This window comes from Anser brachyrhynchus (genome assembly GCF_964034855.1).
Source record: "Anser brachyrhynchus genome assembly, chromosome: 7".
In the NCBI taxonomy this organism is placed as follows: Eukaryota; Metazoa; Chordata; class Aves; order Anseriformes; family Anatidae; genus Anser; species Anser brachyrhynchus.
In genome coordinates, this window is record NC_137701.1 from 10,141,393 (window position 1) to 10,154,506 (window position 13,114).

The following is a 13,114-nucleotide window of genomic DNA, read 5'->3' on the forward strand; positions in this document are numbered from 1 at the left end:
ACATTTCACTTAAAACATGAGCAGTCCCATCAGCTTCATTTGCCTTCTGGGAGAGAAGAAAGAAGCACTAGCTGGCTATGTGACAAAGCATACAGATTTTCTTTTCTGTAATAAGTTGCTCAGATCTTAAGAGTACCAGCAGTGGTGACTTCCAAAAGAAGGCTGGACCAGTCAAACATTAAGGAAAAGACTGCTTTAGGGCAGAAAATAGCCGCCTTCTCTTTTAGCAACAGCCATTCCCACCCTCATAGTAACTCTTTTTTGCCTTTTGTTTAGAGGTGTAAGTTACCTTTCATAGCACAGAGGGCTTATGCTATTAAGGTCAGAGGCTTAAACACAGCCCACAGCATCCCCTTTGCATCTCCCCAAGTTCTACACACTAAACGACTATTTTCCTTGCCCTAGCAGAGCAAGTACTGCTAGAGAAAGAGAGGGCTGGAAGCCTGCCCTGTCTCCAGCACTATCAAGGTTTCAGGTATTAAATCCGACAGATGATAAGCAAATATCGAGAGCTTTCAGATACAGGATCGGAGGGGTGAAAACGTCTGCAAACTGATTATAAGAGCTCTGAGCACTAGTGAAAGAATAAACCCCAAAATTACCTTTTCTTGGGGCCACCTCTGAAAACAGCACAGCTCTTGCAGGAACACTCTACTTACTGGTAACTAGGTTTTCCAAGGAGACAAGAGAATCTTGTAAACTCTTGTGTTTCTTTCCTACCTTAGATTTCAGCCTTGTTTTTTATTTTTTTTTTTATTTTTTTTTTAACACTGATGTGTTAGAACATTTTCACTGAGCAGAAACAGAGAAATGGGTAAATCAGAACATACAAGGCAGACCTAGCTAAGGCACATACGTTCTCTCATGAGATAAAGGTGCCACTAACTGATCTTTTCACTTTTCTGTAATAAAATTATAACAGCAGAAAAATTGTTTCCTACTAGCAAGAGAAGTCAGACCAATAAAGAAGAATGGGGAGAGGAAGGGAAATAAACTGAAAGTCATCTCTGCCATGCCAAGCTGCAGATCTCAGGAGTTTTCGCTTTATTTTCTGCAATATCACTAAAGTCAACATCACTCCTGCATCCCCCACTTCCCCTGCCACGACAAGCTAGCAGATGGAGGTCAGTTACCTTAGTTAATGTTCTGCTGGGTGGCACTGGCTTGATGTCAAACTGGAGATCTCTTGTCAAAGGCATCCCGAAGCTCCAGCCACCATACCTGAGGGAAAAACCCACAAAGAAATGCATTGTTATCCTCACCCAGAAGCTTTAATACCACCGTTGGTGTACAGAAGCATGGACTCTTTGGAAACATTCATGTGCTGCATGCTACCATCACCTTAATTAATTCTTGGTTGACTTGAAACAGAAAATCTTATCCCAGTATGTGGTATGATGCCATGCCAACACAGCTACAGGAGCCCTTATTTGGGGGGAAAGAAAAGGAAACAAACTCAGAGGCACTGTCACAAAATTGCCTCCATTTGAGAAACATTTTGGAGCTGCTTCCTCACCACACTGGAACAAGATGACTGCTTCTTTTCCAGAAGCTGAGCAGCTCAGGTTAAATCAATGGACAGATGAACATATTCCTTGACAACCTTAATGGCAGGCTATTTTTGCCCCAAGACATGCTGTGCAGCTGTGATGCAGACTCCACATACTAATAGCTCCAACGGCCCCCTGGTGCAAGAAAACACTCAACTTCTAACTTCCTTGGAACAGATGCACTTGTTTAAGTGAAGCACACACCAAGACTCTTCAGAGAATTAAACCTGAAGGAGAATCTCTCCCTAGGGTTTGCTTCATGACAGGCTGTGTCAGATTTTCCTCTTTTTAAACATTTCTGAGCCAGACAACAGCTCATCTGTGGATGCAGCCATCAACCCATCAAGTGATTGACATTTTATCCCTAGGTGCTCTCTGCTATGATCGAGCAGAGCACTTACACAAAACCTTTATCTTTAGCTCTGTAACTGCAGTGCATTTTACCTCCTTCCACCAGATTCACAGAGACCATCAGCAGTGGGGTCCTGCTAAACCCTTACTTCACTGCCCCCACTTCGAGTACAGGGGTATGATACCTGTTATATGTGCTCCCATTGCAGTTACAGAATCTCAGAATCATAGAATTGATTAGGTTTGGGTTGGAAGAACTAGGTTTGGGTTGGAAGGGACCTTAAAGATCATCTAATTCCAACACCCCTGCCATGGGCAGTTCAGAGAATGACTGGAGGCATGTGCTGTACCGTTTTTGCAGGAAGTCTTTGGTGGTTGCCAGAATGTAGGTCTCCACATTGTGCCCCGTAACGTTATAAAGCATCCGTGTAGAGAAGGTCCTTCTGTGAGGGGGAGTATAGTTCGTCTGCGGGCACGTCTGAGAGGAGATAAGTGAAAAAAACATTAGTGGCTGTGCTTTAACTAAAAACCTAGCATATCAGGACAAGATTGAGAGCTGGCAATGGTGACATTCTGGTCCTGGGACTGATTCCTACAGAAGCTGGTGATCTGCAAATCAGGGTGCCAAGACCCACAGCATACATCTCTGTGTGCTGTTCTCAATGTATTTAGTGAGGCGCTTCAAAAACAACCTTTGCTTGAGTCTACACTTCAGTTTTACTAACATCAATGAGACCTTGAAATGTGCTTCATGCTAGGTAGGAAGATTTTTCCCGAATTAAGGCTGATCCTATTTAGAAGAGCTTCAGAGTGACTGCACTGACAATGACAGAGGGCAAAACAGCTTCATGGAGCAGAAAACTCCACAGTGGCCTCAAACTCTCATCTTGCATTTCACAGTAGCTATGCTCTACATTTTTACTTTACTGTCAGTCATTGGGAATATTTTCCAGAGCCTCAGAGAAACCTTGGATTAGTCCTGAATATATAATTTAACACACTGAGGGTCAAAATCGCATCGACTGTTTCATAAGGTTGAAACGTCCTACACCAGACAGCATGCTGGCTGCTTCTTTCAACTCATCCATAACAAAAACCCTGGCCTCCCCTATTGTGTATCTGTTCAAAACTTTACATCAGAATACACAAAATAGCTGCCTTCACGCTGAGGAACACCTGCCTGTGCCTGCTAGAAGTGAGAATCAGCTTTGAACATTATCCTGACTTACCAGAGGAATGATGCCAATACTTTTAATGATATGAAATTAAGTGTATGTCCAGAAAACTGCATAAAATAGCTGCATTGTAAGGAATGGCTAGGAATGTTCTACTAAGTACACGCTTTATCTTACAAACAGTGTCAAGCTGCGCCTTGAATTTGGTTTCCTACTGGAAAAAACTGAATACAGGTGAACAGCACTGTGGGGAGGAGAGCTCACCTTCCAACTGGACACGTTAAATTTTAACTTTCTTGGGGCAGAATCTGTCTTTTCCCCATGTGCATCTAAAGGCACTGAGCTCAGCAGGGTCCAGATCTGGTCCTGTATGTACCACCTCAATGCAAATAACTGATATTATTAATCATCACTATTTGTAATGGGGAACAGAGTAAAAGCAGACAGATCTAGACTTTGCATAAAGTTAAATTCTGAAGAGCAAACAGCAATAATAGCTGTGCTTTCACATAATGACAGTGCTGTATAAAATGCAATTTTCCTCTTGAATACATGCTCACCTCTGCTAAATGGGACAATCATATAACACTCAAAAACACCATTAAACCTTCCCCCACCAAGGGGAGCAAGTCAGATATATTAGCATGCAAATCTTCTGAGGTTGCCATTTCCTTTCCTGTTCCCAAACTGGTGCAAACAGTCATTACCCAGGGTACAAAATCATGGAATCATTAAGGTTGGAAAGACCTCCAAGATCATCTGGTCCACCACCAATGTCACCCATTAAACCATGTCCCTAAGCACCATGTCCAACATTTCCTTAAACACCCCCAGGGACGGTGATTCCACCACCTCCCTGGGCAACCCGTCCCAATGCCTGACCACTCTGAGAAGAAATGTCTCCTCACGTCCAACCTGAACCTCCCCTTGCACAACTTGAGGCCATTCCCTCTAGTCCTATCACTAGTTATCTGAGGGAAGAGGTCGACCCTCAGCTCCCCACACCTCCCTTCAGGTAGCTGTAGAGAGCAATAAGGTCTGCCCTGAGCCTCCTCTTCTCCAGACCAAACACCCCCAGTTCCCTCAGCCACTTCTCACAGGACTTGTGCTCCAGGCCCTTCACCAGCTTCATAGCCCTGCTCTGGACATGCTCCAGGGCCTCGATGTCCTTCTGGTACTGAGGGGTCCAAAACTGAACACAGCACTTGAGGTGCGGCCTCACCAGAGCTGAGTACAAGGGGACAATCACCTCCCTGGTCCCGCTGATACAAGCCAGGATGCCATTGGCCTCCTTGGCTACCTGGGCACACTGCCGGCTCATGTTCAGGAGAGCACCAATAAACACCCCCAGATCCTCTTCCTCTGCACACCTTTCAAGCCACTCTGCCCCAAGCCTGTAGCGCTGCATGGGGTTGTTGTGGCCAAAGTGCAGGACCCGGCACTTAGCTATGTTGAACCTCATCCCGTTGGCCTCTGTCCATCGACCCATCCTGTCCAGGTCCCTCTGCAAGGCCTCTCTACCCTCCTGCAGATCGACACTTACCCCCAACTTGTTGTCATCTGCAAATTGAGGGTGCCCTCAATTCCCTCAGCCAAATATCAATAAAGGTATTAAAGAGCATGGGCCCCAACACCGACGCCTGGGGAGCAATGATCAGAAAAAGACAACAGCCCTCCGTCCCTGGGTGGGCTTGAACCACCAACCTTTCAGTTAACAGCCGAACGCGCTAACCGATTGCGCCACAGAGACACAGGGCCCAGCACAAACAGGAGGGATTTTGAACATTGAGTTCACTGTAGTTATTGTGCCTGCTCAGAAAACTGCTCCCAACCCACAAGTGACCCCCCCCAAACTCCTTCCCTTTTAGGTTTATTTGAATTACCTGGATGCCATCTGTGCAGTTGCAGGCAGAATACTTGGTTTGGGGGTTTCCACTGGTAATCCAAGGGCCAAGCATGTCTTCACTTAAACACTGCCTGAAAATGAAACACATTTTCCTCTGAGGTTCTCTATAACAAGGCATAAATGATCCTAACTGATGTCACGTTTAATGACAGCAAAGATGGAAGTGAGTAGATTCAGTGGAATAACAGACCTTCTAGTCAGTTCTGGGGGCTTGAGGGAGTATTTGTCCTCCTGCTGACTTGGTAGAGAACCCTCACCACAGTTCTCCATGCCTGGATTCATTCAGCTGATTAGAAAGAACCCAGACACCTCTTCATTACCACAGTGGGCCTCATAAGGAGATAGCTCACCCAGGCCAAACTTCCCAGGTATGGGGTCAACCTGCTCTCATCCTGGCATCCTGTCACCACCAAAAGTGTTCTTTTACTACTCATAGTAAAGGAATCCACTTAGGGTGGTGGATACTTCTTCAGGCAAACAAAACCACCAGATTCAAGGCCCTGGGACTGTGTGGAAGTTCCAGCCTCAGCCTTAAAGCACAGTATAGCTTGCTGTCTTCAAGCATATCTACAGTTTTGTGCCGGCAGATGTGAGCCTTCACTCCAAGCCATGTGGGCTCTCAGCAGGGCTAAGGTTTGCTTCACACTAAGCAGGACAACTCAGCTCAAGACTGACCTTCATCCAGTCAGCTCCATCTGTAAGGGGAGCAGTGAGCTAGGACCTGCCTTCAAAAGGCCACCTGCATATTTTCTAGTGAGCTGAGTCTGCAAGTCTGTCTGGAGACAGGCAGGAGGTATTTTTTCTCTGTGGCACCCGCACATGCAAATTCTGCAGATGATCAAAGATGGCTATTAAGGGTCTGTTGTCTAATAGGGTTATGTCAAATCTCTTGCAGACAGGATTTAAATGGGAAAATAAAACAAGAACTACTTACGAATTGCTTGCATTCATGCATGTGTTATCTGTCCCAGGGAAAGCAAGCATCGACGCGACTAAAGCATCCGTGGTTTCATTGAAATTCCTAAAATATAAAAATAAAAAAAAAGTTCAAGGTTCTTCCACCACCACTGAGCAGAAGAAAGCTGTCTGAATGAAATAAGATTTATTTATGATGCTAAATAAATGATTATTTGTGGTGCTAGTCTTGCAAACCACTTAAGTAAAAGCAGTACATGAGGGCTGTAGCACAGGTTTAAAAGGACTGGTCATTGCTTAGCACTGCACTCCTACTCCGGTGACTTGCTGCCTCCAGATCGAAGTGAGATACTGAGGAGCTTTTGAACAATCAAAACTCTGTTTCCAGGGAAAAAGCATCTACTGCAATTTTCAGGCAAAACTTCTAGTCTCATCTCAACCAGCTCTCACATATGTGAAGTCCATTTGCTTTAGGTCATTCAGAAAGATGCTCCTCCCTCCTCACCCAGCTGTCTAGCAGTTATCCATCAGGAGAAGCAGAGAGCTTTAGGAATACAGGACTCAGAGACACGTGTCTCCTACCCCCATCTAGCAGTACTGAAGCATAAAGGCATGAGCAGTCCTGGGAAAGAACACCTGAGAGCAGATGTGCGATTTGTAATGATGTTCCAGATTAATTTTGTATTGCTCTCTTAAAGCTGAGAACCACTGGAGAAAGCAGTTCACCTCACGACAACAGGACGGGACAAATTATATTCCTTTTGGTAAAGGGATTTTTAAGCACAAGGAAATCATTCGGTGGTAACGTCCTAATCATGCTCTTCAGATCACTGCACGCCTTGGACTAGTGAGTCCTGGGCGAGACAGCATGTCCTGTACTACCAGAGGGGAGGGCAATGCAGCTGGTTGACAAGATGAACAGAACTTAATCCTGCAGTTGTAATGCTGGAGCCAACTAATGTGGCACCTCCATTTCACATCAGGGGAAGAGTAAATATATTTTTTTTAAAATCCTTTCAAGGCAGCATGGCTGTCACACGGACAGAAGACTCCAATGGCAAACACAACGACGAATATTTTTCACATATTTCAGAGTTAATTCCAACTGAGAGGTTGTTTTTCTAAAGCTTTCTGATTGCTGGTCTGAGCCAAGCCATCTCCCCTAGAAAACCCCTAGGAACAGAATTTTATCACTACATGTTATCTGCATGATACTTTTCCACTGTATTTGCTTAAAAATAATCCTGATGATAACAACTGGCTTTTATAAACCAACGGGTTTAAGGATGAAAACAAACAGCACTCACCCAAAGAAATCTGCCTGGTCAGATGTGCCGTACAGAGAGGGGGAAAGAATCAGTTCTGGATATTCAGTCTCCTTAGTTCTCAGCGTCCCAAGTCCCATTGCTGCCATCACAAAGAGGACTGGGAGGATGACCTGAGCAATGAAGCCTCTGACATCCCGCCGGGTATGGTGGAATCTCTTAATGAATAAAGCTGATGTCTTCTTAAGCAGCAATGGCAAACCTTGCAGGCTCTTTGACCTGATCAGGAGCTGATCTGGGCACAAAAGAACGCGTTTCGTCATGGATCAGTATTTGCAAAATGCAGAGAAATGACAGTTATAGGTCCCAGGGAATAACCTTGGCTACCTGCTCTCCCTTTTCAGATGGAAAAATCAGAACTACTAGGTTGGAACATACCCTCTTTGGACAGGATTCAGGTTTTGTCTTGAGTCATGAGCTCAGTAACACCAGTTTTTAGCTTGATTTCAAATGCATACACATGGTATGCATTTTGACATCTTGCAAGAGGAATGCACGCTTCCAGATGCAACAAGTTATCTACATCCTACCTACCTGGTTGCAACTTTTATATTTGCAAACTGAAAATTCTCGTCATTGAGAAGGCAGGTCCTCAGACAAATCAATAAGAGAATTCATTCAGGAACAAGAAAAAAGGCACAAACTAATTGATCACTTATGTGGACAAGTTTGCAGCACTTTAAAAGCAGAACCAAACCATGTGCAACCTATTCCTCTTCATAAAATATTAACCTATATAATACAACACGAAGCAAATCATCTTCAGTGCTCTCATTAGGCATGACATAAAACACTTCTCTACACGTCTGGGTTACTGTTTATGGAGCTGCACATCTCCAGTGCAGGTCAGCTTTGAGAAGCAAGTATTAAAATACCTCTGTGTTGTCCCTTAACTGTTACCCTAACTATAAATGATATATTCATAAGTAAAAAACTTTTCTTTGTCAGAAAGGATGTTCAAGATTTTTTTGGACCATGCCACCTTCTGCAGCTCTCAAACTCTCGGAGATAGTGGTGTAGCTTGACTCTCTTCTGAAGGGGAATTTATGCCACCGTCTTGCCCTTTCTGCTGTTTGCCCTTACTGGAATGGTTGGGACACAGAAAAGAGCTCCAAGAAAGATCCAGCTCAGAGCTGTGCTGCTTTTGCAGCAGGCTAAGGGGTTTCCACAAAGTTTCTCTCAAATTCTACTAATTGCATAGAAATAAACCTCTGCATCAATTACAGCAATTACTTTCAAAGGTATACATTTGCTCCTTCACCCACATACTATGTTTGATTAGATTAAACCTGAATCAAATTAAAGGGAGGCGGATACAAACAAGCCCCCTCTGTAATTTGTTCTGCGATTCAGACATTCCAAACCAGTGGATCTAAACAACTGTTGAGTGCTGTGCTTCTAGTGATTAATTGGTTTTGTGATTTCTGGTTGGGTGAAACGTGGTTTCCAACATAGAAAGAGGACAGGAAAGCTCAAATCAGTCTGTCATTCACTTTTTGCATCTGTGACAAATCTGGAATAAAACCTGGAGGTAATTCAGTACCATCTCTCTCCGTGAAGGTATCCGTGTTCACAGACATTTCGTCACTGCCAGTTTGACCACTGGCTCCAGGCAGTTGTTGAGGCAGTTCAGTATCGTCTCGTGGGTCCTTCCCTAGCTCTTTTGTCAGATTGAGAAACACCTACACAGCAAGAAAACATAAAGGAAAATTGGTCCAAATTACTCCATTTTGCAAACCAATAATCAGAATCCACTCTCCTACATGCTTCTGTAGCTCCCATTCCTACTCTGTAGCTGTTTGTGGAGCAATCGCGGATGACAATCCTCTTTTTATTCCCTTTGTGTTCTGAGGGAGAAATTCACTTTTTTTCAGTATAAAATAGTTTTTGTCCAGCTACCTGTCACCTCTCTTACTGCAGCAGTGGCAAACTAAACTTTTGCAGCTGCCCACAGTTGGACTTACCTTGCCCTAATGCCACCCCGCTACCATGACTGCTGAGTAGGTGTTAAAGAAGCTGCATTTCAGCACACAGGCAGCTTACCCTGCTTGGCATCAGTAAAGAAACAAGTAGGGTTGTCTCCCTGGGATATTTTCCTCTCCAGCCTCTGACAATCCTGACTACTTCAACACAAATAAACATGGATTTCTGGACAGAAAGGTGACAAACTCTGCGTCTCCTCTGCAAGAGGAAGGTTGCATCATTTAAAACTACTTCTTAAAACTCATCGTTTAAAGCTGCTTTTTGTTTCTGATGTAACTAAATGTTTGTGGTTATTGTGTTTATTATGACAAGAGATTTTCTGTGGGCAGGAAGATGCCTGTGTTACTCTGAGATGCTCCAGGTGACACACTTGTGCATGGCAGCATCCATGCTGAAGTTTAGCATTTAGACTGTTTTCTAACTGTCTAGAGACAACCCCAAATTCATGGCAATGAGAAGCAAACCTCAAACAGAAATGTGTCTTTGCCCTCTCTCCCCTGTCTAACTCCAACATCTTATTTTCTGGGTAAAATGCTGAAAGGTCTTAGCAAGGTAAGACAGTGGTATGCTTTGTGCATTAGTAGATTTAGTAGATCGATGAATTCATCTACACGCTCGCGTGTTCATAAACGTAGCACAGTGAGAAACCAAACCACCTCTTCCCTTGCCTGTGACTCCCACATCCCAAACGTGCCATCACCTACCTCAGAAAGCAGACCTACACAGTTCTGGGAAGTTAGTAACATTTCATTTAATCGAGTCCTGAGCTCATACCTCTTCCACGGTTGTGTTTGAAATCCCGTAGCAACCAAGGTGGAGATCACTCAAGCTGGTATCGAGGGCTCTGAGAAGCGCCTGGTAGGCCCCCGAGACTGTTGACTTGAAGGGGGGAAGCACATACACGAGCTCCCCACCAATGTCCTCCTTGAGATAAGCCTCTGGAAGGTGGGACTGGATCAGGGAGGTCACTGCTGCGGTGTCACACTCCTCTATCATATTCTGAAAAAGGAGGAAAATGCTCTGGTCAACGAGAGGGCTGGGAGGTCAATATTCCTGCTGCAGGATTCAGACCAAATTCTGTCCTGCAGTATAACCAGTGGGCAAACTTAATCCAGACAGGCAATATTTCAGTTTACACACTAAAAGGAGATGAAACTGGGTTTCTGGCGTTTGAAGAAGACTGAAAGATGTGGCACAGACACTCTGCCCCTCACTGTGCTGAGGAAGAGATGAGCTCTGGGGACTTTTTGGACTACACTGTGCCTATCTTGGTCCATGCAGTGCTCACCTAGCTCCCTCTGTCCACAAGCATACAGGGACTGGGACAGATTGGCCATTTTGTACCAGCTAGAGGGTTTACAGTACAGACAAAAAGCCTAGCCACAAGGGAGAGTTGACACCTGAGCTTGGCTGCCAGCACAATTACAACCTTTTTCCCCATGAAAAATAGGGCTTGCACATGGGTCCTTTTTCATTTTTTCTATCTATACTGCCAGCAATTTGGAAGAGGGGCTGATCTCTTACAGTATCTGTGTGTTATTCTGTGTGCTGGGGCTACCAACAGCACTGTAATAAAGGCTTTAAGAACAGAGTTCCTCCCTCCTTGCAAACAGCAGAACATTTTGCCTCAGGCCAGGTACTATCCACAGGCCTTTCCCATCTCTTATCTCTGAACTCCAGAATTCACACTCTGCACCTGGCCTTGCCTTTAACCCTCACAGAGACCCTGTTCTTTTCCAACAAAGCAGAAAGCTGAAATTTCTGCTTGTTGAGGGTCGCAGGGCCTGGTATGATGTCCTCCCTGGTGGCTGGTTTGGAGATCCTCCCTCTGCTTCAAGGAACGTGCTCTGTCAGCATCTCTCCCTGAGACACAGCATGCTCACATGCAGATCTTCAGGAGCTCTTTGGTGCCTCTCTCTGCATCCAACGCAACCACTTTGGTACTGCTTCCATCCTCAGCTCCTGCCAACAGCATCCCTGAGCAAGCCTCGATGCTCCCCTTCAGAGATGAAGCTGCTGAGAGCTCATGCTACATGTGGGCTCAAACACCAGGCATCTCTGCCTCTGCTCCCTGCAGTACCTGCTGCGGTGACTATGCCCACGGGATATGAAAGGGAGCCAGGGCCAGAAGGGAAGGGAGGACAAAGAGGATTGCATTGCTCACCTGGGCACAGGAGGCTCAGATTCACACCTCTGCCTTGTCTGTTAGATCTGCAGCTAAGACTCCTATGTTTTGGGGAACTCTCCATATAGGCTGTCTTTCTGAAGGAAACTTATCTATAAAAGTGTGTGAATTCCAGCACAGGACAGACAGAGTGAGCCAGAGAGCACAGTGCACCGTGTCTTGTGTACCTCAGTGGCTGGAGCATATAAGAAGTGTTCTTAATAGCAATCTACAGGCTGTAGTTACATGTTTACAAAGCCAGCATGTGCTTTAACCTGTGTGTCCAAAACCAAAGGTTTCAACCCAAAATGCATCCCATTTTCACCCTGCAATAAAACGGTCACATAAAGAATCCATTCCATGGAAGAGAAATTAGACTGAAACAACCATTCCATGGCAGAGATCTAAGATTAAAATGAACCTTCTGCAATGTGCTTCATGTCTGTGGGACACTGACTTGCCTCCTTCCTTCACATCATACAACTGACTCAGTTTCCCACCCAAGATGTCTATCATAACATCACACATTTATCTTAAAGTGAGGCTAAATTTGTAGGACTCTGACACAAACCTTCTTTTTTGTGAGTGTCAGGTGATATCCATCACCAAACGTTTCCTTGAGGTAGAACGGCGACCCACAGCATCTGAGCCCCCCATGCTCCAGGAAGGCGATTCGGTCACTCAGTACTTCTGCTTCATCCAAGTGATGTGTTGAAAGAATGATGGTTCTGCCTGGGAAACAGAAAACTGATGTCAACCAACACAGAACAGACATAAAGGATTACATAGGACCCGTGAAAGCTTCACCGAATGAGGGCACGCAGAGCATCAGGTGAAAAATCAACTGTGCTTTTTGGAAATTAATAATGAAACTGGATGAAAGACAACATTAGAGAGAAGTTGAAAGTTACTATCATAAGTTGTGTATTATCGTAAAGTTTATTTTCAAATGACATTGTGAATTTACAAGAAGAGCCTGGAATGCACCCAGAAGCTCTGCAAAGTCCCAGATCCCCACAGCTAGTTCTCTGTGGCCTCCAAAAACTGCTTCTCAAAGCCACTGATATCATATTTCCAAGCGACACAAATCGCTTTTGTGACTGAGCAGCATCTCATCTCATCACAGTACCTTTTTTATTCTTGGAGATAATTTCCCAAATACTCCTCCGAGAGCACGGATCCACCCCTGTGGTTGGTTCATCCAGGATTACCACCCTTGATCCACCCAGGAGAGCAATAGCTATAGACAACTTCCTCTTCATTCCCCCAGACAGGGAACCAGCTAGCTTATGACGATGGCTGTACAGTCCAGTCTCCTTCAAAGTCCTTCAAAACAAAGAAAAAACAACCCCCAGAGGTTGTCCTTCAGGCATCTTTTAAAAGCAGGGAATCTGAAAATACCCAAAAAACATAACTGCAAATGAAAAACTGCTCAAGTATGGACTGCTCTACTAAATGGTCACAGTGCACTGAGATGATTCATCCTATAGCTCAGCCACTGGGATTTTAATTTAAAAAATCTTTTTTTAGGATGTTTTCAAAGTTTCCATCTGACAAGCCAAGGTTAAAGGCTCAACCTCATCAACAGAGAACACCAAGATCCAAATTCCCTGGGATGTTCTGGCTGTTTCACTTCTCCGCAGAACCAATAAAGCCGACATCATCTTTCTGACTGGTTGATTAAATCCCTTTCTGGGGAAAATTGTAAAGAAGCAAGGACCAGACCCTTAGGCCGATAAATTCAT

The 13,114-nt window shown here is 44.7% G+C and overlaps 1 protein-coding gene across 1 annotated transcript in view; it reads right to left on the reverse strand.

Moving 5' to 3' along the window:
• Positions 1-13,114, reverse strand: part of ABCA12 (ATP binding cassette subfamily A member 12) — an 85,308-nt gene that overhangs the window by 17,126 nt on the left and 55,068 nt on the right. The window contains exons 31-39 of the mRNA XM_080598740.1: positions 12,499-12,695; positions 11,941-12,101; positions 9,980-10,204; positions 8,766-8,904; positions 7,205-7,457; positions 5,917-6,003; positions 4,960-5,053; positions 2,252-2,379; positions 1,134-1,221 (exon numbers count right to left, since the gene is read on the reverse strand). Coding sequence (XP_080454866.1) covers positions 1,134-1,221; positions 2,252-2,379; positions 4,960-5,053; positions 5,917-6,003; positions 7,205-7,457; positions 8,766-8,904; positions 9,980-10,204; positions 11,941-12,101; positions 12,499-12,695 — 1,372 coding nt within the window. The remainder of the gene's footprint in view (positions 1-1,133; positions 1,222-2,251; positions 2,380-4,959; positions 5,054-5,916; positions 6,004-7,204; positions 7,458-8,765; positions 8,905-9,979; positions 10,205-11,940; positions 12,102-12,498; positions 12,696-13,114) is intronic.